The following is a 19,945-nucleotide window of genomic DNA, read 5'->3' on the forward strand; positions in this document are numbered from 1 at the left end:
AGAGCACAGGAAGCAACTCACTGTCACTTCACTGGCTTTGAAAGTTGATGCTACTTTTATTGGTATCCTGGTTTTTTCCATCCCTGGAACTCCCAGCCACCAGATGGCCTGTTTAGGTAAGATGAGGCTGCTGCTTCATGAACTTTTAAGACCATAGGTTAAGATTTGGAAAGGCCTCCAGGAGTCAAATAATGCTGCTGTGGATGGCCAGGGGTAATCTGCCACAGTCGCAGTTGGGAGCAATTTGATGGGCTTGTGTATTTTAAAGGTATACCACAGGTGCCATAAAGGTGATTGTCCAGTCAGTTTAAGGCTCAGCTACACAGTAGGGGGATTTCTTTCATTCTGTAAATGCCTCTTGCTTCATCAAGGAGGAAAAGAGGGTGAGGAAGGAGGGAACTTTTTGAACCTTTCCCACCATCTCCTTGCTGAAAAAAGCTACCACAATTTTTTTTTTGGGGGGGGGGAGGGGGGAGATAGCTGTTAGTATTCCTTAACTTGAGTAAAGTGGCTTCTTTCCAGCAAGAAAATGGTGGGAATGAAAAGGGTTACCTCTGTATTTACACCTTTCTTTTCTTTGATAAAGCAATCCTGGCAGCTGCATTTACAAAAGAAGAGAAAGTCATTTAAAAATAAACCCAGGAAGAAACTGTAGAGTACAGTTGAGGTCTTATTCCGGAGGCAGTAAACAGAAAGTCAGCTGCAACCCAGTGATGCTTTTAGAATATTCTTTGCTAATCCGGATTTAATCTTGACCCTCTCTGAGAGCAGGCCTTGAAAATCGCACCCCACTTCCAAACAGACCCTATTGTTGCATGCACACATATATGCAAACAGAAAAAGGACACACAATGCCAACATCTCCTGTGGCAGGCACAGAAACCAAGACAGACTGAGCCCTCTTTCATTTTCTAGATAGACAGGTGTGCCACACCTAAGAGGATATGATGCTTCTTTGTACAAATAATAAATATATCGACAAATGGTAGATAAAAGGCATGTTTTTAATCTTATCAAATGGATCTGTACAAAAGTTAGCATTACTTAGTTGGAAGCTAGTAGCGAACAGAACAGAGAAGGAATAACAGGAGACCTTCAAACTTTATACAGAAAAACAAATGGTGTAAAAGGAGTGTGGCATCTCTACCCCCCCACACACACCACCCCCTTTCTCCCCCCCTCCCCATATTCCCCAAAAGGCAATATGCAAAAAAATACTTCTAGAAAATAAAAAGAGAAAACAAGAAAACCCCAAGGATACGAAACATAGAAAAGATAAGAGAAACAGCCTCTGAAAGCTTAAAATTTTATAAAGTTTTCTTTTAAAAGGCACAACATTAGACGGTTATTATATGCTCAGCATACAATGGAACAAAATATCAATGAAATATTAGTCTACGTCTAAAAAAAATCTAACCAAAATATAGTGGAGAACGTTTATTTTCACAGCTTTGATGGATGACATCTGGTCCCTTAACAGGCAACATTAAAGTGAAACTCAATCCGTAACTTCTGGTTAAAATGTAATTTCTCGAAACTCCCTGTGCCTCTGATATAGTCCAAAAATTCAATGATGCCTTCAAATCCAATTTAGTATGTTGAAACTAGTTGGCACAGGAGGGGGGAAAACCCTATTACTATATTTTTTCTAGTTTTTTCTTTTCCCGCATTTACACTCAAGTAGTCCAACCAAGGAGAAGGAAGTAAGCCCTGCCTGCTAAAGATTTTGCCTGTATTTTATATCCATTCTCGCAAAGGAATGCTCTGGCAAAATATTCATTTGGAAGAAGAGGTTTTCGTGTTTTTTTTCTGGAAAGAGTCATGGTCATGAACTGATAGGAAGCTACCAAAATCCACATGACCTCTGCCAGGTACACCCAGAAAGTCTTTTCCCAACTGGCAATCACGGTTAAAGTTGACATGCGTTGGAAAAAGGGAACTTTGTGTCAACGTGAGTAATGCAAAATGGACTGGCCATCATTCCTGTTTCTCCAGTTAAATTTCAAAAACGTAAATTGTATTACGAGTTTTGATTCCTGCCTGCTTCATTGAAACCTTTTAGGCAATCTAGCTGCCCAATGTCTCTATGTGTGTGGGGGCAAATCTGATTTGCTTGTTCAAGCCAAAATCTGAACCCTGATCATTCCCAAAATGCTATTCCTTGGAGAGGGATATTTCCTCTCCTCTTTGGGCAGCCGTTTGTTGAACCTGATTAGCTGCAGTGTTAACTATGAAAAAATTAAGTACTTCTTCATAAAATAAGGAACTAACTTATGGGATTCAATACCTGACAAAGTGGTAATGACTTAGGTGATTTTTTTTAAAAAAATTAGAGATTTCCATTAACACTCATGAGCCATGAAGTGGAACCTCCATACTGAAAAGCGGTGTACCTCAGAATTCTAAATACTAAGGATGGCCAAGTAGGTGGTATGACCTTTACAATCCAAGGCGGCTGCTTTTGGAATCTGGATGCTGGATGCAGTGGAGTTTGGTCTTATCCTGCAAGACATATTTTGATTTCTAAGTGTTTTGTGGGGGTTACCATTCATGTAGTTCATTGCTTAATGGAAAATTATTTATTCACGCCCCTAAACTGATCCATACCTGTTTCTGCCTAGCACCAATCAAGGCCTTCCGCTACTAATTTTTTTTTAATTTCAAATTCACCTGAAGTATTAGTAGGAGATTTTTTTTTTTGGCTTACAGAAAAGCTGTTGCAGTGTTTTCTCTGAATCAAGAGGAAAAAAACATCTCAGCTCCACTAATTTACACCTCTTTTAAAAATTCTCTTTTAAAATTCTACTTCTTGTACAGAATTACTTCATTAATTAAGAGGACAAAATGACATAGAACATAAATACATATTTAACAAATTTACTCCAAAACAACAACAAAAATCAACGCGCTTTTTTTTTTGGAGAGCTTCGCACACAATTTCAAGCTTCCAAACAAAATGTTACTTATAATCAAACCTTGATTAGAAGAGCTCTGGCAACTACAGCAAAGGATTTCTGACATTAGTTGGTGGGCTGGTCCCAAAAGATTCTTGTACGGTCCTTCGGTACGGTTAATTGTAGTGTTAGCATTAAAAAAAAAAGATCTATATTGATTCTTTCTGCTTAAAATTCCCATTGCAATAAACCCCTCAAATATCTCCATCAGGTCCACTTTCTCTTCTGGACAGTCCTGCATACAAGTTGAGTCATTCTCTTCAAGTCCTCACAGAGGAGTTAGAAAAAAAGCTGTCTTTCACGTATTCAAAAGGAATCGTCAGTCTGGACGCTTTAATTAATTATTATTAATAAAGAAAATAGAACTCTGTCTTTCAAAAATTTAAAGATTTCAGGAAAGGCGTCCGGTCGTACAGAGAAGGAGGCACTTGGGACAACAAAATGACATTCTGGTATGGACTCTCCTGTCGCCGCTTTCCGCTTTTGCTTTTCCGTGCAGTGCATAAGTTTTTGTGTGTTTTTTTGCAGGAGGAGTAGAAGGACTTCAACAGTTCCTTGGGCCCTCTCAAGGTCTTGTCAGAGTTGTGTAGACCGGCTGGTCCCAGTTTGCGGTGGGGCTGTGTGAAGGAGGGATGGTCAAGCTGTTCAGGATCGGGGTTGCGTAGGGTCTGCGGGAGGAATGGAAGTACGGGTATTGGTAGATGCTGGAAGGGTAACCTGGATATGGATTGTAGTAGTTGGAACTCTGGAGGTCTGTGTAGTCACACTGGGAGCTGGAGAACGAGGCTGTGGCCGTGGCCGACGACACTGTGGTTGCGCAGGCCTGGGCATTGTAAGATCCGTACTCTGAGTGAGTAGGAGAGCTATGAGATTGGTCGCTGTAATGGCTTGGGCTCAGCTGCTCTGTCTTGATATGGGGCCTCTGCTGACCGGTTTCGGTGGAGGAAGGGGACGCCGAAGAAGGGTTCTTGTGAGTCCAGACTGGAGCTGCTCCACCGCTGGTGCCGTTGGCTGAATGAGAATAGGTGGCCCCATAAGAACCTGCGGTGGAGTTCTGCCCGTGGTCAGCCGTCATGGCGGAGTGGCCATTGAGGGGCAAATATTGGTCAAACTCGTGGACGTCAAAGGTCTCCATGTTGCTGATCACCTCGCTGCTCAGTTCTGAGATGTCCACATTGCTGAAGTCAATGTTCTGCCTCCCGCTTTCCACTAGACGGCGCCCTTCGTGCTTCAGTTCCTGCTTGCTGCCATGGTGGAGGTCTGTCTTCGGGGTTGTAGGCGGGGTTGGCGGACCATGGGTTTGCCCTAAAGACAAAGCAGAACTTTTGAGGACAAGAGGTTTGGTATCTTCTCCAGATGTTCCTAAATTTGAAATGGTGATCCCCAGAGTGCACAGGATTGGGACTAGATAAGGTAACTGGACACCACATCCGATAGAAAACTACACAGAAATCTGAATCATATCTATGTGTAACTTTACAGCTAAGTGCTTCCCCCTCCAGGATCTATCTCTGACCAGCAAGAGAGGTATGGAGACATTCTGGAAGGCCACTCTACACATTAAGTTGGATTTATATCCCCCCCTTCTCTCCTATAGGAGACTCAATGGGGCTTACAAACTCCTTTCCCTTCCCCCCGCCTCCACAACAAACACCCTGTGAGGTAGGTGGGGCTGAGAGAACTCCGAAGAAATGTGACTAGGACAGCAAGGGACAGAAATCAAAGTTATTTAAGAGAATAAGACATCTTGGGCTACATGAGGACACCTATTTGAGAATGCCAGCAAAGAAAGATACAAAGGTAGATGGGTGCTTTTCATGGAGACTTTTACAACCCAGACTTTTCATTGGATGTGGGGTGGGAAGTCAGGATAACAATTGAAGGAAGTACTTTGCACTATCTGAACACCAGAGAACAGTGAATAACAGAGAGCAGTGAATAATCTGGCTAAAGGTCAGACTGTTATAAGAGAAGGGATGCCCCAAGCACAGATCATTACAGTAGTCAGGGCAAGAAAGGACGAGAAGACAAGAACAAGTTTGATCACCAAGTTAGATGTACAAGGAAAAGCAACAACAACATCTGTTCCGTCATCACTTTATAAGAATGATCTGGATTTCAGCTACAACATATATGTGAGCATACACATAATACTCTTCCAAAATCCTTCCAACACAAACAAGACAAAACAAAAAGAATGAGAAAAGGAAGGGGGAGCATTTTGACACAACTGGAGAGAACAAATATGTCTGAAACGGCAAGACATTAGCAATCCTCTTGGAATCCACAAAAACTACAGGCCAATTCATCATCTGGAAAAAGAGAAATGCTAGAGGAAGGAGGGCTCATCCCTACCATGGGCAATGGGTCTCCCAGGATCAAATACTTTTTAGTCACCATGATCATGTGAATTGTCTACGACAGGGGTCTGCAACCTGCAGCTCTCCAGATGTTCATGCACTACAAATCCCATCAGCCACTGCCAATTGGCCATGATGGCAGGGGCTGATGGGAATTGTAGTCCATGAACATCTGGAGAGCCGCAGGTTGCAGACCCCTGGTCTACAAGAAGCTACAGAAGGAGAAGAAGGAGAAAGAGGAGGAGGAGGAGGAGAAGAAGAAGAGTTGGATTTATATTCTCTTCTGTAAGGAGACTCAAGGGGGCCTACAAGCTCCTTTTCCTTCCCCCCCACAACAAACAGCCTGCTCTGAAGAGAGCTCTGAAGAACTGTGACTAGCCCAAGGTCACCCAGCTGGCATGTGTTGGAGCACACAAGCTAATCTGGTTCCCCAGACAAGCCTCCACAGCTCAAGCAGCAGAGCGGGGAATCAAACCAATTCTCCAGATTAGAGTGCACCTGCTCTTAACCACTACGCCATGCTGGCTGCTGTGTCCATGGTGAGTCCAGTTCACAAGACATTCTCTCACTGGAGGTGTCCAAAAGGGAGTTTGTGACATTAAAAGCCACACATGAATGGCTCAGTGGCCGCATCGGAATCAGTGGCACAAAGATTTAAAAACTCAGCCTTCTGGGATAGCTGGCACATGACACACAAAAAGGAAACTCTTCCTTGGAAGTGGTCCTGGGCCTGTCCTTCTACCTCAGCCTCATCTCCATCAGAAAGTTTATTGCTGAAGACCATGTAGACTGCCCCAAATTGCTTGGAAGGAGGAGGCCAGGATAAAAATAAGCGACGGACAGATCAGAGGTTGGAAAGAAGGTTTCCCCATCCTGGCACTGTAACAGTTAACGAGCTGATTGAGGCCCAAGGCATAAATGCTGCCTGCTTATCAAATCGAGCCAAGATTAATTTATTCCTGAATGCCTCTCCTGCAAACCACTGGGAAGGTGATGCCTTTGGCCGTTAGCTCTCAGCCATTTATTATATATCTGGGGCATTTTCCCTCATCCATCGCCACAATGTACCCAAGCAACCAGCTCTCAAAGATACAGTGCCTCTGAACAAGGAGGGCAAACAGCCATAGATGCACCTTGTTGCCTGTAGATTCCTCTGAGTCTCAGAAAATGACTCCCCCTTTTATCTCTCTCTGTGGTGCCTTCTGTGAGCAGGCTCTCACAGGTTCCCAAGAGTAGGTTACTAATTATTTGTGTGTGCCGAGAGGGGGTTACTAATTGGTGATTTTGCCACGTGATTTTTGCCCCTCCTCTCAGCAGTAGCGCGCAGAACTTGAAGCAGTCTAGCAGGAGGTGCACCGGCGTGCGTGGCAGCCTGCGCCTGCGTGCATTCGTTTCCCGCCCAAGGGCTGGCGCAGCGGCTGTATCCTTGCCACAGCCCCGCCACTGGAATGCCCAGCCACGCCCCCGTTGTGCCCCGCCCAGCCCCATTGGCGCTACGCCACAGTTTGAATCCCACTACCATGGGAACCTGTTACTAAAATTTTTGGATCCCACCACTGGCCAGGCAGCTTCTCACCAGCTCTCTCTTTGCTCAGTGCTATTATTATTTCCTTACATGTTATCAGGAGGTCCGAAACTGGCAGTGCTACTATATAGTATGTCCTTTTGCCAGAGGAAGAAGATGCATCCCAGTAAATGTTTACAAGAAAGAAGAAGCAGAAGAAGAGTTTGGATTTATATCCCCCCTTTCTCTCCTGTAAGGTGATTCAAAGGGGCTTACAATCTCCTTTCCCTTCCTTCCCCCACTCACAACAAACCCCCTTTGAGGTGGGTGGGGCTGGGAGAGCTCCAAAGAACTGTGAGTAGCCCAAGGTCACCCAGCTGGCATGTGTTGGAGTGCACAAGCTAACCTGCAGAGGCGTGCCTAAGCAAACTGGAGCCCTGGGCAAAACCTGAGTTTGATGCCCCCTCCATGGGCGGCCACCCTCCCCCACCGTGACCAAACAATGTTTTTTTCCACCAGGTCGTTTCAAAGTCACCATCACATTATAGAACATCCCCCAACTCAAAAATCTGAACACAGCAATGGGCCATGCCACACAGCAGAAATAATTTTTGGAAAACATTTTCAAAATGCTTTCAAAATGTTTTATTACTGCTATGAAAACATTTTATGGTGTTGTATTCAGTCCTCCCAATTGGGGGAAACGGCATCACTTTCAATGTTATTTAAACTGGGGACCCCAGATTCTCCCTTTAAGGTGGATTTAAAAAGAGAATCTGGGCTCCCTAGTTTAAACAAGTGATGCTGGAATCCACCCCCAAACAGCATCATTTAAACAACATTGAAAGAGATGCTATTTTAGCATCACCCTGAAACAGCATCCCTTTCAATGTTAAAACTGGGGACCTCAGATTCTCCCTTTAAATCCATGCCAACAGGGGTGGATTTAATAATAATAATAACCTTTATTAGGCATTGAGAGAATAAAAGAAAGAAAGAAAACAAGCATTGGCAGGAAGGGAGTGGATTTAAAAAGAGAATCTGGGAAAATTTAGGGGGTGCCTGTTGTCAGGAGTGCAATTATTAAGATAGCAGCACCAACATTTTAGAGTATCTTCGTGAGACCCTACTGATGATACCACCCAGGTTTGGTGAAGTTTGGTTCGGGGGGTCCAAAGTTATGGACTCTCAAAGGTATAGCCCCATCTCCTATTAGCTCCCATTGGAAACTGGGGGATTGGGAGACTCCCTTTGGGAGTCCATAACTTTGGACTCCGTAAACCAAACCTCACCAAACCCAGGTCATATCATCAGAAGAGTCTCCCATAAAATCCCTGAAATTGTGGTGCTGCTAGCCTAAAATCTGCACCCCCTGCATTCCAAAAACTGAAAAAACACTGAAAATACAAAATCCCCCACAAATGAACCTGCAATTTTGTCGCCCACCACAAGGTGGCGCTCTGGGCAGCTGCCCACTTTGCCCAATGGGAGGAACGCCTCTGCTAACCTGGTTCCCCAGATCACTCCACAGCTCAAGTGGCAAAGCGGGGAATCAAACCCGGTTCTCCAGATTAGAGTGCACCTGTTCTTAACCACTACACCACGCTGGGGGAAAGAGGGATTCCTGCCGCCCCTTCCCTCTGGGTTCTTCCCCCACACCAGCCAGCTTGCAGCAATTTTTGTGATGCACCAATAAGACTCCGCTGCTCATGTGGAGGAGTGGGGAATGAAACCCGGTTCTCCAGATTAGCGTGCACCTGCTCATCACCATTATACTACGCTGGCTCTCTTTGGAAGGGTTGAGCTCAAATGGATGTGGTTAATAAAAGATAACCTCACAGCTCCAGAGAGTCTTCTACCCTCTGATAGGGCTTTTTCCAGTCTTGCTGCCAAGAGCTTTTGAACTAATGGTGCCAAAACTGGTTCATCCACGCAAGCCACGTGTTCAGCCACGGAGCAACGCCTGGCCTCTGGGCTTCCCTTACCTGTGTGGTCAGAATGGTGGTGTGTTTCATTCATGGGCCCTAAAGTAGCATCCGCTTTGTAGATCTGGTTTCCGCCGTGATGGCCCAACTCGGCCCCAGAATCGGAGTCGCTCTGGCCGGCTTTGACACTTTTCCTCCGGCGGGGCTGGTACTTATAATCGGGGTGATCTTTCTTGTGCTGGACTCTCAGCCGCTCGGCCTCCTCCACAAACGGGCGCTTCTCGCTTTCGCTCAGCAAACTTCTCAAGAGAAAGAGAGAAAGATATTAAACACTTTTGTCCCTTAGCAACCAGATTATTAATACCTCTAATCTTCTGAACAGGAAACATGCCCTGACGAAAGGTTTGCTGGTATGACAAATGCTGGCATTAACTGTAGAAAGACCTTTCGGGGAAGGTTTTTTTCCAAAGCATTTAAAAGTGCTTGATGTTTTCTTTTGAAAGATTATTATTCATGTAAACGTTTAAAAGCCGTTTTTATTGAACAGGCTCCCAGAGACAACAACTCTGCCTGAGGGAGGCAGGTTTGAAGAAATCAGAGCCTGGTCTAGCCCAAGTGTGAGTTCGAGTCAGACAGACTTTGAGCACGTGCTTGACTTTCCTCTCGAGAGTCTTAACCAAGCTTAATCCGGATTTCGTCCTCTTCCGAATCAATGCAGTTTGGGGGTCAGCATCGGTCTGGCCGAACTCAACAGCCATGGATCAGCTTTCCCTAAACAAATGCGCCTTGATTAATGCCTTCCTCTAATTATGCATCTAGGATCAACCATAGCAAAACCCTGATCCCAAACCCAAACAAAGTAGCCTTTCAAAGAAACACTTTCGGAGGGGGCTTTGCCGGTTTCTAGCTTGCTGTAACCACCACTTTCAGTATAATTATTTTTAATCTTTATTGCAGTTTTCAGGAATAATTTCTTTGAGAGTAACAGTTACAATTAAACGTTACTTTGTGGGGGGAAAAAACATGGATTTGTTTTCCCCTCCAGCCTGGTTTTAAAACGTAAATGCCCAATGTTTTATTTTCAGGCTGCGGGGAATGGTTCTGTGTCATCAGAGACCCGTTTAGAGGTTTTGCTTCAGACATACGGATTTGCAAAGGACTCGTAATGATGCCTTAAATGATGATTATTTCGACTGAGCTATTATAACTAATCAAATGAAAGCACTTACAAAAGGTTCATATACCAGTTTAGATTTAAGGCCATGTGCGCAGAAAATCCATTGGCCTGATACGCACCATTTTGCTTGCCCTTCTGATCCAAGTTCCCGCCCCAAACCCGCACAGCATCCACTGGCAAGCATGGGATCCATTTAAGTGTGCTAGCCCAGATCTCAGACAGGGTTTTCCCTTGTCATTATTTGGACAGGAGACCCCCAAAGAAGTCCAGTGTCACTCTGCAGAGGCAGGCAGACTCTTGGCATAAGTTAGCTGAGACTTGATGGCGCTTTAGGCACACACAGACGGGGTGGAGCAAGGGGGAACTGCGCCCGGGGCACGCGTGCACCCCATGCCCCTGTCCACCCCAGAATGCCCCCTCCACGCCCTGACCACGGCCCCGCACAGGCATATGCCCAGAGCATCATGCATCCCCCATCCTGTTGGCGCTACACCACTGCACACAGAGCTCATTTTGGACAAGGCTCAGGGAGCTCTGAGTTCAAATTTTTGCTGAACCATAAAGTTCCATTGGGAATCTCCACCAGACGTACTCGCTCAGCCTGACCAACTTCACAGATCTGTTGTGGGGACAAAACAGAGAAGTGGCCAACCATCTTCCTTCAGAGCAGGGAATTGCAGTCTCTCCCAGCCTAGTCTGATGCGCTACCTTCACTCTGCCTCGTGGGCTGAGCCAGCTGTTGGCGATATTGTTGTCTCTGTTTGCAAACAACTTGGGTCAAAAGTCTGGACAGCATGAACCAATTTAATGCCTCTGCCCCTCAGATGCCTTCTTAACTTTTTTTAATCACCTCCCTGCAATTTCCCCCTCACCCAAAATACACCTCTCTGTCCAGGTTCCACTTACAAACAGTCCCCATTATTTGCTGTTCTTTCATGGTACTCCAAGACCTAAGTATGGTCCCTTGGAAAAGAATTCTTATTCTTCTCCCTTTTGAGGGTTTCCATAAACCTTTCCAAGAAAGTACCTGGCAATATTTGCAAGGAGCAGAGAAAAGATAAAAGACCAGGCAGATAATTTCCTGAGATCCCAACAGAGCAGCAGGTCGGTTTCAATTATCAACAGGTCAGTTTCAACCAGTTTCTCCGGCTCGGAGGGTTTCAGCTGCACTCCGAGCTTGGAGAGGAGAAAGGGACGAATGTTTACATAAGAGAGCAGAACTCATCCTGATATTCAGACAATTATAACAAAGTCAGTCAGCCAAGTGAAGGGAAACGCTGGTGAAGGATGCTAATTTTAAACGATTCCCATATTTCTAAATGTCTAAAAACCATTGGATAGCTCAGACTAGCCCTGATCTCCTCAGATCTCAGATGCTAAGCAGAGTTGGTCCTGGTTAGTGTTTGAACCAAGGAAGTCCAGGGTTGCTACACAGAGCGGAGCAGTGGCAAACCACCTCTTCATTTCTTGCCTTGAAAACTTCATTGGGTTGCTATACGTCAGCTGTGACTGGATGGCAAAAAACAACAACAACCAATGCCAATCAGCAGGTCAGCCTAATTTAGCCCATAGCTGAAGAAGAAGAAGAAGAAGAAGAAGAAGAAGAAGAAGAAGAAGAAGAAGAAGAAGAAGAAGAAGAAGAAGAAGAAGAAGAAGAAGAAGAAGAAGAAGAAGAAGAAGAAGAAGAAGAAGAAGAAGAAGAAGAAGAAGAAGAAGAAGAAGAAGAAGAAGAAGAAGAAGAAGAAGAAGAAGAAGAAGAAGAAGAAGAAGAAGAAGAAGAAGAAGAAGAGTTGGATTTATATCCCCCCTTCTCTCCTGTAAGGAGACTCAAAGGGACTTACAAATCCCTGTCCCTTCCCCCTCACAACAAACACCCTGTGAGGTAGGTGTGGCTGAGAGAGCTCCGTAGAACTGTGACTAGTCCAAGGTCACCCAGCTGGTGGGTGTGGGAGTGCACAAGCTAATCTGAATTCCACAGATAAGCCTCAACAGCTCAAGCAGCAGAGTGGGGAATCAAACCCGGTTCCTCCAGATTCGAGTACACCTGCTCTAAACCACCACGCCACTGCCCACCAGGCTTTTGTGACTTGCTGTTGGGGGCTGCTCAAACAGAGAGGCTGTCAAAACACACCTGGCAGGCTGTTCTTGCTACAGCTACACATTTCCAGTTGCAAGCTGCAGTTGTGAAACTCAAGTTTCTTTAAACTGAAAATAATGAGACCTTGTGTATGTCTACACTGCACATCCCATTTCACCCGGACGCTAGGAGCCTAAGCGGAGTCCTGTACCCACTTTGTTTTAACAGCCGTTTTCAACATCCAGCGGATTTTGGATCACAGCAAATCTGGCCACGGGACTGCGTCCTCAGATAACTCCCCTCTATCACTAGGAACGGAGGCTGTTCCATAGAAGAATACTGCCAGGGAGACATGTCCAGCTTTTGTGAAACAGGCAAAGGAGTCCAAAGGTGCCTGCAGCCCCAGAGGATCTGGCCAAAGAAATTGCAGATTTGATTGGGTTTATCATTTTCTTGAGAAATGGTTCTCTCATTAGAGGCATACTCTTGCGGGAGAAGAAAAGCCTTTTTTTGGGAACTGTAATTTTCCACTGCAGAGGGCCTTGAAGACATGGAAATTTTTCATGGCAGTCCCAAATGCGCAGTTGTGGGATAAACATTGATAGGGCCACTTTGGAAAGGTTGTAAAGCAGTCACAACTACAGATGGCTGCCATGAACAGAAACGAATAGCTAACTGATTGTGATTGACTGCAATTCTGAAGAGAGTTACTCCAGTCTGTCCCCCTTGATTTCAACAGAGCTAGGCTGGATTTATTCTGCGCACAACTGCACTATTATTCTTATTTCTGTAGTTCAACAGCTGTTTTGGGTGACCAAGAACTTTGCCTCAACTTATGGTGGTCCAGTGCCGAGCTCTACAGACACAACAGAAAAACTATCCCATAAATGTAGTTAGTATTTCAGTGGCCCTTGGACGGCAGTAGCCCTTCAGACAAGCGAAAGAGCAACAGAGAGGTTAACAGAGAATTCTCCATTGCAGAAAACTTCCAGGCTGTTTCAGTCGCCAGAACTTTTTAAAAAAAACCAGCACAGATAAATTGTATTTTTCTTTGGTTCTCAAATTACTAGCAACTGGATCCCACCAAAGTGACTGCAGATGAAGAGTTTTTCCCCCCCCCCCCCCCGCCCTGTTTCAGCTGCTGTGGTTAGAAATTCAGCAAATGATACAGAGAAACCAGCTAAACGGTCTCCATTTACTTCACCCAGGCCCCTTATACTGAAGAAAATCCGGCTGTTTCTCCATTTTAAACCTTAAAGATTTATTTAGGCAGAATATAGAAGCCCAGTGGCACACCCCTGACCTCCCTGCATACACACACACAGTGTGGGCCACAATCAAGGGGCCATTTTATTATGAAGAGACCCTTGATTCACCCTACGAGGTTTGAAAGCCTAGGGGGAACCACAATTATTGCTTTCCCTGCAATCTTCTCTAAACGGCATGTCCGCTGAAAGCTGAGAGGACTTTTCATAAACTTCGATGAAACTGACAAGAGCTTCACAAGAGAACCTGAATGTTCCATGGGCCCGATCCATCAGTCTATTTCTATTTCTGCTGACTGACAAGTCCTGTTTTATGGGGCATGTCCGCAAAGGGTCTCACAATGTAGAAAACTGAGTCCAAGAGAAGAATTTTCCCTGCCCAGATGAGGAATCAACCACTTGAACGTCACAAGGCTCCATTTTTGTCCCTCCGACCCATAAGAACTGGGATATAATTTTTAACAATGGTTTTCAAGTGGGACCTGACAACAGACAGAGCCAACATACTCAAGACAAGAAGCAACTTTCGTAGAGGAAGCTGACCGCCTTGGCCCTATGCGTGTCGACTCAGAAGCAACCCCTGCTTTGGCCAAAGATTAAATATTAGAAGGTCTGTCTTGCTGCTGGAACTACTCAAGGGTGGGAGAAGCCGATTCGAGAGGATGCGGGACAGAGAAAGGGGGCTTTCTCACTAACTAGGTATTTGATGGTTTTCCCCTTTAACCCTAGGAGCATATCATGCTCTGGGGCACATGCGTTAGGTACGACACATACAGTTATCCCAGAAACAGCGCACACGTACATGAATCAGGTGTGGAAATGGCCAAAGAGAATCTGCAAGAAACCAGCAAGTCCATAGTCAAATCTCACCTCTTGGTCTGTGCCTCGTATAACTCTGTGTAGTACCTCACAATAAAGGAGGGCAATCGTCTCCAAGACCCACATCCCTTTTGTTCAATATTTCATGTTCTGTGGCATCAACTAAATCCCACCCGATCAACCCCTCTACAAGATGGAGAGAACAATGCATCACAGGGGTGCTTTCACTGAGCTGGTGTGTGCATGACAACTGGAAAGCCGGGTCCAAATCCCTACTCAGCTAAGCCGCTCATCCGGTGACCTTTGGACAACCCCCCCCCCCCTTAGCCAACTCCACCTCATAGGGTTGTTGTGAGGATACACTAAAGGAGGGGAGAGCCAGGTTTACCGCTCTGCAAGCGGTAATGAAGCCTTGTGACGTCTTGTGTCAGACAGAAGAGCACAGGAAAAAAATCCATTCAGATATTATGATAATATAGGGGACGCCGATCAAATATTTAACGTGTAATATAATCTGTATTAAAAGTCCTGGAATACCTGGGTTATACTGTTGACAGACATGCACCAATCATGCAACCTGGGAAATCAATAACGCACTGATCACACCATTTGGGAAATCAATAATGACTGCCCTCTGGTTTCCATGGGGCAAGGGGACGTGGTCCTAAGAGGTCTCCCACAGTGACAGCTTGGAGGCCATTAAAGAGGAGGAGATGCTCTCATATCAGATTATTATTCAAAACGACTGCAGTGTGAATGGGAGGTCCCTCCTTTGGCTTTTCCACCTTCACCTCTGGGAAAGGAAAGAAGCCCGATTCCAGTTTCACAGTTCAGATTTAGCCTAGAAATATTCCGGTTTTGAATCCCGCAACAGCCAATGGAAACGTGACCCATGCGGGGTTGACTTAACCACGTGGGAAAAGTTTCCATAGCATAGGAGGCCAATATGTCCCTTCAGCTATCTGCGTCTTTGTGGCCGATATGTTGCTATATATACACAGGCCTACTTTAGACCTTTGACATAATTTAGACCTTTAGACCTTTGACATAATTGTGGCCGATATGTTGCTATATATACACAGGCCTACTTTAGACCTTTGACATAATTTAGACCTTTAGACCTTTGACATAATTGTGGCCGATATGTTGCTATATGTACACAGGCCTACTTTAGACTTTTGACATAATTCAGACTGAATTCCTGAGTGCCGTACTTGTGGTCGCCCACTGTGTTCCTAATGCAGTTTTGCATCTAGAAGCAAGTCTAATTTCTTTGGAGGTTCATGCACAAGATCAAATACTGGCTAAAGGTCGATAGCTCGGGCCTTGCACCTTTAACACGAACAGACACCCTCCAGTCAAAATGGAAAAGCTCCTGTTCAGAGAAATTACCATTCATCGGCATAGTCCCCTTGTAGCACAACAGCCTCGAGTTATTCCCCAAATAAATCTGAAATTAACCAAAGGATTCGGGACCCTGGACTTCAACCCCATTCGAGTGCTACTGCAAAATGACATCACTTAAGAAACAAGAAAGGGGCGCTGTCAACTTTCTAGCTAATTTATCAATTCCCAAACACAGGACAGCTTTCCCTCTGGCCCGTCGCCACTTATTAGAAGGGAGATACTGGGGTGTTCCACTGCATGAACGCTTATGTCCTTGCACGACCAATAGAAATGACTGGACATGTGATTTGCGCTGGTCCTTCTATAATGAACTCAGCTACATATTTATTATACCTGTCCTCCCAAAAAACACCAGGAAGATCAGAGAAATGGTATATCTCCTTTCTTCTGGCAGACCTTGGACTGGAGCTTCAGTCAGAGCTGTCGTATTCTGTGCAACTGCCGGCGTTTACCCCGGCACAGCGTCGATTCAGTGACCCGCATTTGGTGTTTAACATATATTTTAATATGTTCTTGTATCTACACTGTTCATGTATCTTTCACTCTGCTGGTACATGATTGATGGATTATACAGGAGCATCCTCTAAGCATCTTTTGTTTTAAAAAATAAAAGAACACAGAAAGTTTCTGACCAAGGCTCCAGATTTAGGGAAAAAAATGTAAACACAGACAGACACACACCCCGGGCTTCCCCAAAGTCAAAACTACCAGGGCAGGAATGAGCAAACACACTTCTTAGTTTCCCCATCCTGAACAGACTTGTTGGAAAGTACGTCTTAGCAGTTGCAGCAGGTTTGTAACTATAGGTAGGGAAGTCAAACAGAGAAGACACAATCTGTGATCTACCCATTACTTAACGGTAGCCACAAAGGTCTTAAAAGTCCCCAGGATAAAACAAGAATCTGTGCGGCCAGATTAAATCTCCCTAGATTAAAACGCTCTTTCCTCCTGTGTGAATGTCCCTATCGAACGTTAATGATGATGATAATACGCAAACATGGACCTCCATGGGAGTAGGACAGGGAAGCTGGAAAATGTGACAATACTTTTCTCTGCACCCACTATAGAATGGCGAGGTACATTCCCTCCTGTATCCATGAGGAAACTGAAGGACTTTTGACAATGGGCGTCATCAAACCTCTCTGGAGGTATCAGCCTACATTCGCTGTTCCTTTTAATTTAATTTAAAAGAAAAAATAAACCCCCAAAAATGTCTGCGGTGACGTGTTAGAGTCTTTGCTTTGGAGAAAACATGCTTCAGAGGAGGGGGGACTGTATAAGTAAGTAGAGTGATCCCGAGACATTTTTGCAGCCCATTTAAGGAACCAAACTGAAGGTGTTCTGAGCAGGGCCGTAGCTCAGATGTAGGGCCCAAGAAGGTTCTTCGGTAAAAGCTCCAGTTGTCCAGGGAAGCAAAGAAAGCCCCTGTCGGAACTGCTGTCAGTGTCCAAGACCCCAAAGAGCCATCACCAATTAGACTGCATTATACCGAGTCAGACTACTAATCTTGCAGTGAGTTTCCTACCTTGACCCCAAAGTCTCCTCCTATCCAGCAAAAAGCACTACAGGGTGCGGATCAGATTGCTGGAGGCTACTTGGGCACCCCTAAAATATCAGCCTGTGAGCTCGTCCAACAACCCGGGAAGCTGACCTCAAAAGAGGCGGAGGTCTGGGAAAAGTCAGGCCACACATTGGGGGATGTTTTAAAGCTTGTGAGAGCCAGGAATGTCCCCAATTTGAACCTTTACTCCCTCCCCCCCCCCCCAGATGTCCCTCATTATTCCGGCTGCGCCTTTGATTTTCTCCATGTGTTCCCAGATTTTGGGATTTGTCGACAACGGTGCGCAAAGGCGGCGTGAGACTCTCGCGGGGCCCACCGAGTCTGCGGCAAAACTCCCCCAGTGACTGCAGACTAGGCCAGCCTACAGGAATGCACAGTTGTTAGGAAACGTTTCATAACACAACTGTTTCCTGCCCCGACACTTCGAAGTAGTCACCACCACTAGCCCCATAAAACTAGCCTGGTGTATACATCTCCTGAACAGCCACAGTCTCCTTGCTCCGCAGTTTGCTCCTCTCTGTGGAAAATGCTTACAAAAAGACAAAGTCGTCCAAAACTTGCAGCGGGCAGGCAGGCATGGGTTCATCTTTGCAGGGCAGACTGAAGCACACCCCAAATTCTTTCATTAAGCATCAGTGCAACTTAAAAGGGCTCCACATTAGCGGATCCCTTCCTCTCGTCTGTGATGTCTAGTGCCTAGCCTTTCAAGTTAACCTGTGGTTCTCGGGGCTCTAAGGTGCTACCGGCCTGGACTTGAACCTCGGCAAGTTGTTTTCCGGAGGGGCCCCATTTCGGCCTCTGCTGTCCCTGAAGAGCACCCCGATCGGGAATCCACCCGAACGGACCTCCGACTCAACTGAGCGGCGCCAGTGAAGGCAGAAGCCGCGAATGAAATTGACACGTGAACCTGACAAGCTGGCAAGTCAGCCATTGACACGTGAATCTGACAGACAAGGGAGCCACGCAGAACCCCGCAGCGGCCGGCGAGGGAGATCTAAGCGGCCCTCGGCCTGTCCCGTGGGAACTAACGGAGGCCAGTGGCCAAAGGCAAGCGGGCCTGCCGAGGCGACCCGGTCCCGTCCCCCCAGGCGCTCGCTCGCCCGCTCGCCCGCTCGCTCACTCACCGCCAGAGCTTGCCGAGGGTCTTGCTGAGCTCGGCGTTGTGCAGGTGCGGGTACTGGTCGGCCAGCTTGCGGCGCGCGGCCTGCGCCCACACCATGAAGGCGTTCATGGGCCGCTTGACGTGCGGCTTGGCCTTGAGGGCGCCGGGGCCGCGCGCGGGCATGGGCACCAGGCTCCAGTCGTAGCCCTTCAGCACCTGCGAGACGGCGTCGCGGATGCAGGCCGGGAAGCGCTCGTCCACGTCGCCCGCCTCGCCTTTGCAGCCGCCGCCGGCCCGCGCCGCCGAGCTCGGGGGCCCCTCGGAGCCGGCGGGCGACGACGGCGCGTCCGAGTCCGAGTCCACGTGCGACAGCGAGCTGGCCGTGCCCGCGGGGCTGCCCGGCGCCTCCAGGGCTTTGGCGTGCTCCTCGCTCATGTTCAGCATCGGGCGGAAGCCGGTTGGGGCGGATCCCGGGCGCGCGATCCCCTGGCAAAGGCGGCGGCGGCGGCGGCGGCGGAGCTCTCCAAAGGCGCGCGGCGCGCAGATCCCCGAGGGCGCCCCGACGGCTCCAAGCCGGAGCCCAACTGCGGCGCCGGGCAACAACTTTCGCGGAGAGTAGGGCCCGCAGGCGCCTCCCCCTCCTCCTCCTCCCCCCTTCCCATTGGCCTCTTCTGCATGAGGGGCGGAGCTCCCCACCCCCCTCCAGCCGGGTTTGAGCGCGTTCCTCTCTGGAGCGGGACCCCCTGCCCCTGGAAGGGGGGGGGCGCAGTTTCTGCGTTGGGGAGGAGGAGGAGGAGGAGGAGGAGGAAGCGTCGCTGCGGATGGTGGAAAAAAAATCAGTGACCCCTGCGTGTGGCTTCACATTGCGCGCAAGCGACAAACCCCACCGGGGCCAGGGGACCTGGGGGACACCCGCTCGCTGCCAACCCCGCACAGCTGTCGTGCTGAGGATGAAACGGAGGCAAGGAGAAAGACGAAGGACGCTGGGGAGAAAGGCCGGCTTGAAATGAAGCAAATACAAATAAAATAAACAACCCAAGAAGGCATCGATCCCGGGCCAGCACGGTGCAACCGGCGCCCGAGTCTGAAAACCGGCCGCACATCGCCCAGCATGTCTGTCCTCTGTTCTTTGCTTTCCCCTTGGGGCAGGGACCGCTTTGGCGTGCGCCCGGTGCTGCGGGATACGCCCACTGCTGTGGCAATTCATTGCCGCTAGCAATTAATACAGTAGTATAAAACTTATTCAGGAATAGCCGCCATTTCACCAGGCAGGCGCCCGGCAGATTAACCGCAACAACCAAAGCAGAGTGGGGCATTATTTACCTTGAACCGAGAGAAAAGGCGGGATATAAACGTTTTGCTAAACGTTTTCCCAACATCAGATCCTCTGAAGATGCCAGCCACAGATGCAGGCGAAACGTCAGGAGAGAATGCTGCTAGAACACGGCCACACAGCCCGGAAACCACACAGCACCCAAGTTTTGCTAATCAACTGAGAAGGTTTGGAGAGGCCGATCCTAGCCGCTCCGTGGCAGAAGGACCTCGGGGGTCAAGTGGGAGGGAGTCCTGCAGGGCTGACAAGCTAGATGTAGCTTCTTGGCTTGCCACCACTCAGGGAACCCTGGAACGACCCCAGTCCAGTTAATCCACCAGGAGTGGGGGGGGGGGGAGTTGGGGGCTCCACTTCTCTCCTATGCCTGGCGCTCTTTCCCAGCAGGCTCACCCTCTGCTACCCACTGGCTTCTGATAGGCCACTGATACATACATACCCTGTTTTCCCCCCAATAAGACCTA

The 19,945-nt window shown here is 47.4% G+C and overlaps 1 protein-coding gene across 1 annotated transcript; it reads right to left on the minus strand.

Annotated features, from left to right (window-relative positions):
• Positions 1-986: 986 nt before the first annotated feature.
• On the minus strand, positions 987-18,725 carry SOX8 (SRY-box transcription factor 8). The gene is made up of 3 exons (XM_048494601.1): positions 18,174-18,725; positions 8,804-9,042; positions 987-4,259 (listed from the first exon to the last, which is right to left on the minus strand). Exons 1-3 carry the CDS (start codon positions 18,593-18,595, stop codon positions 3,520-3,522), a joined length of 1,401 nt encoding a protein of 466 aa, XP_048350558.1. The 5' UTR covers positions 18,596-18,725; the 3' UTR covers positions 987-3,519.
• Between the last annotated feature and the right edge of the window lie 1,220 nt (positions 18,726-19,945).

Source organism: Sphaerodactylus townsendi, linkage group LG04 (genome assembly GCF_021028975.2).
Source record: "Sphaerodactylus townsendi isolate TG3544 linkage group LG04, MPM_Stown_v2.3, whole genome shotgun sequence".
In the NCBI taxonomy this organism is placed as follows: Eukaryota; Metazoa; Chordata; class Lepidosauria; order Squamata; family Sphaerodactylidae; genus Sphaerodactylus; species Sphaerodactylus townsendi.

Bases quoted from the DNA above. Each gene is read 5' to 3' on its own strand.
- SOX8 (XM_048494601.1), bottom strand. From the start codon at position 18,595: ATGCTGAACATGAGCGAGGAGCACGCCAAAGCCCTGGAGGCGCCGGGC. The intron at 9,043-18,173 runs GTGAGTGAGCGA...TCTCTTGAGAAG, and splicing joins ACCCTCGGCAAGCTCTGGCG to TTTGCTGAGCGAAAGCGAGA. The intron at 4,260-8,803 runs GTAAGGGAAGCC...CTTTGTCTTTAG, and splicing joins CCACCATTCTGACCACACAG to GGCAAACCCATGGTCCGCCA.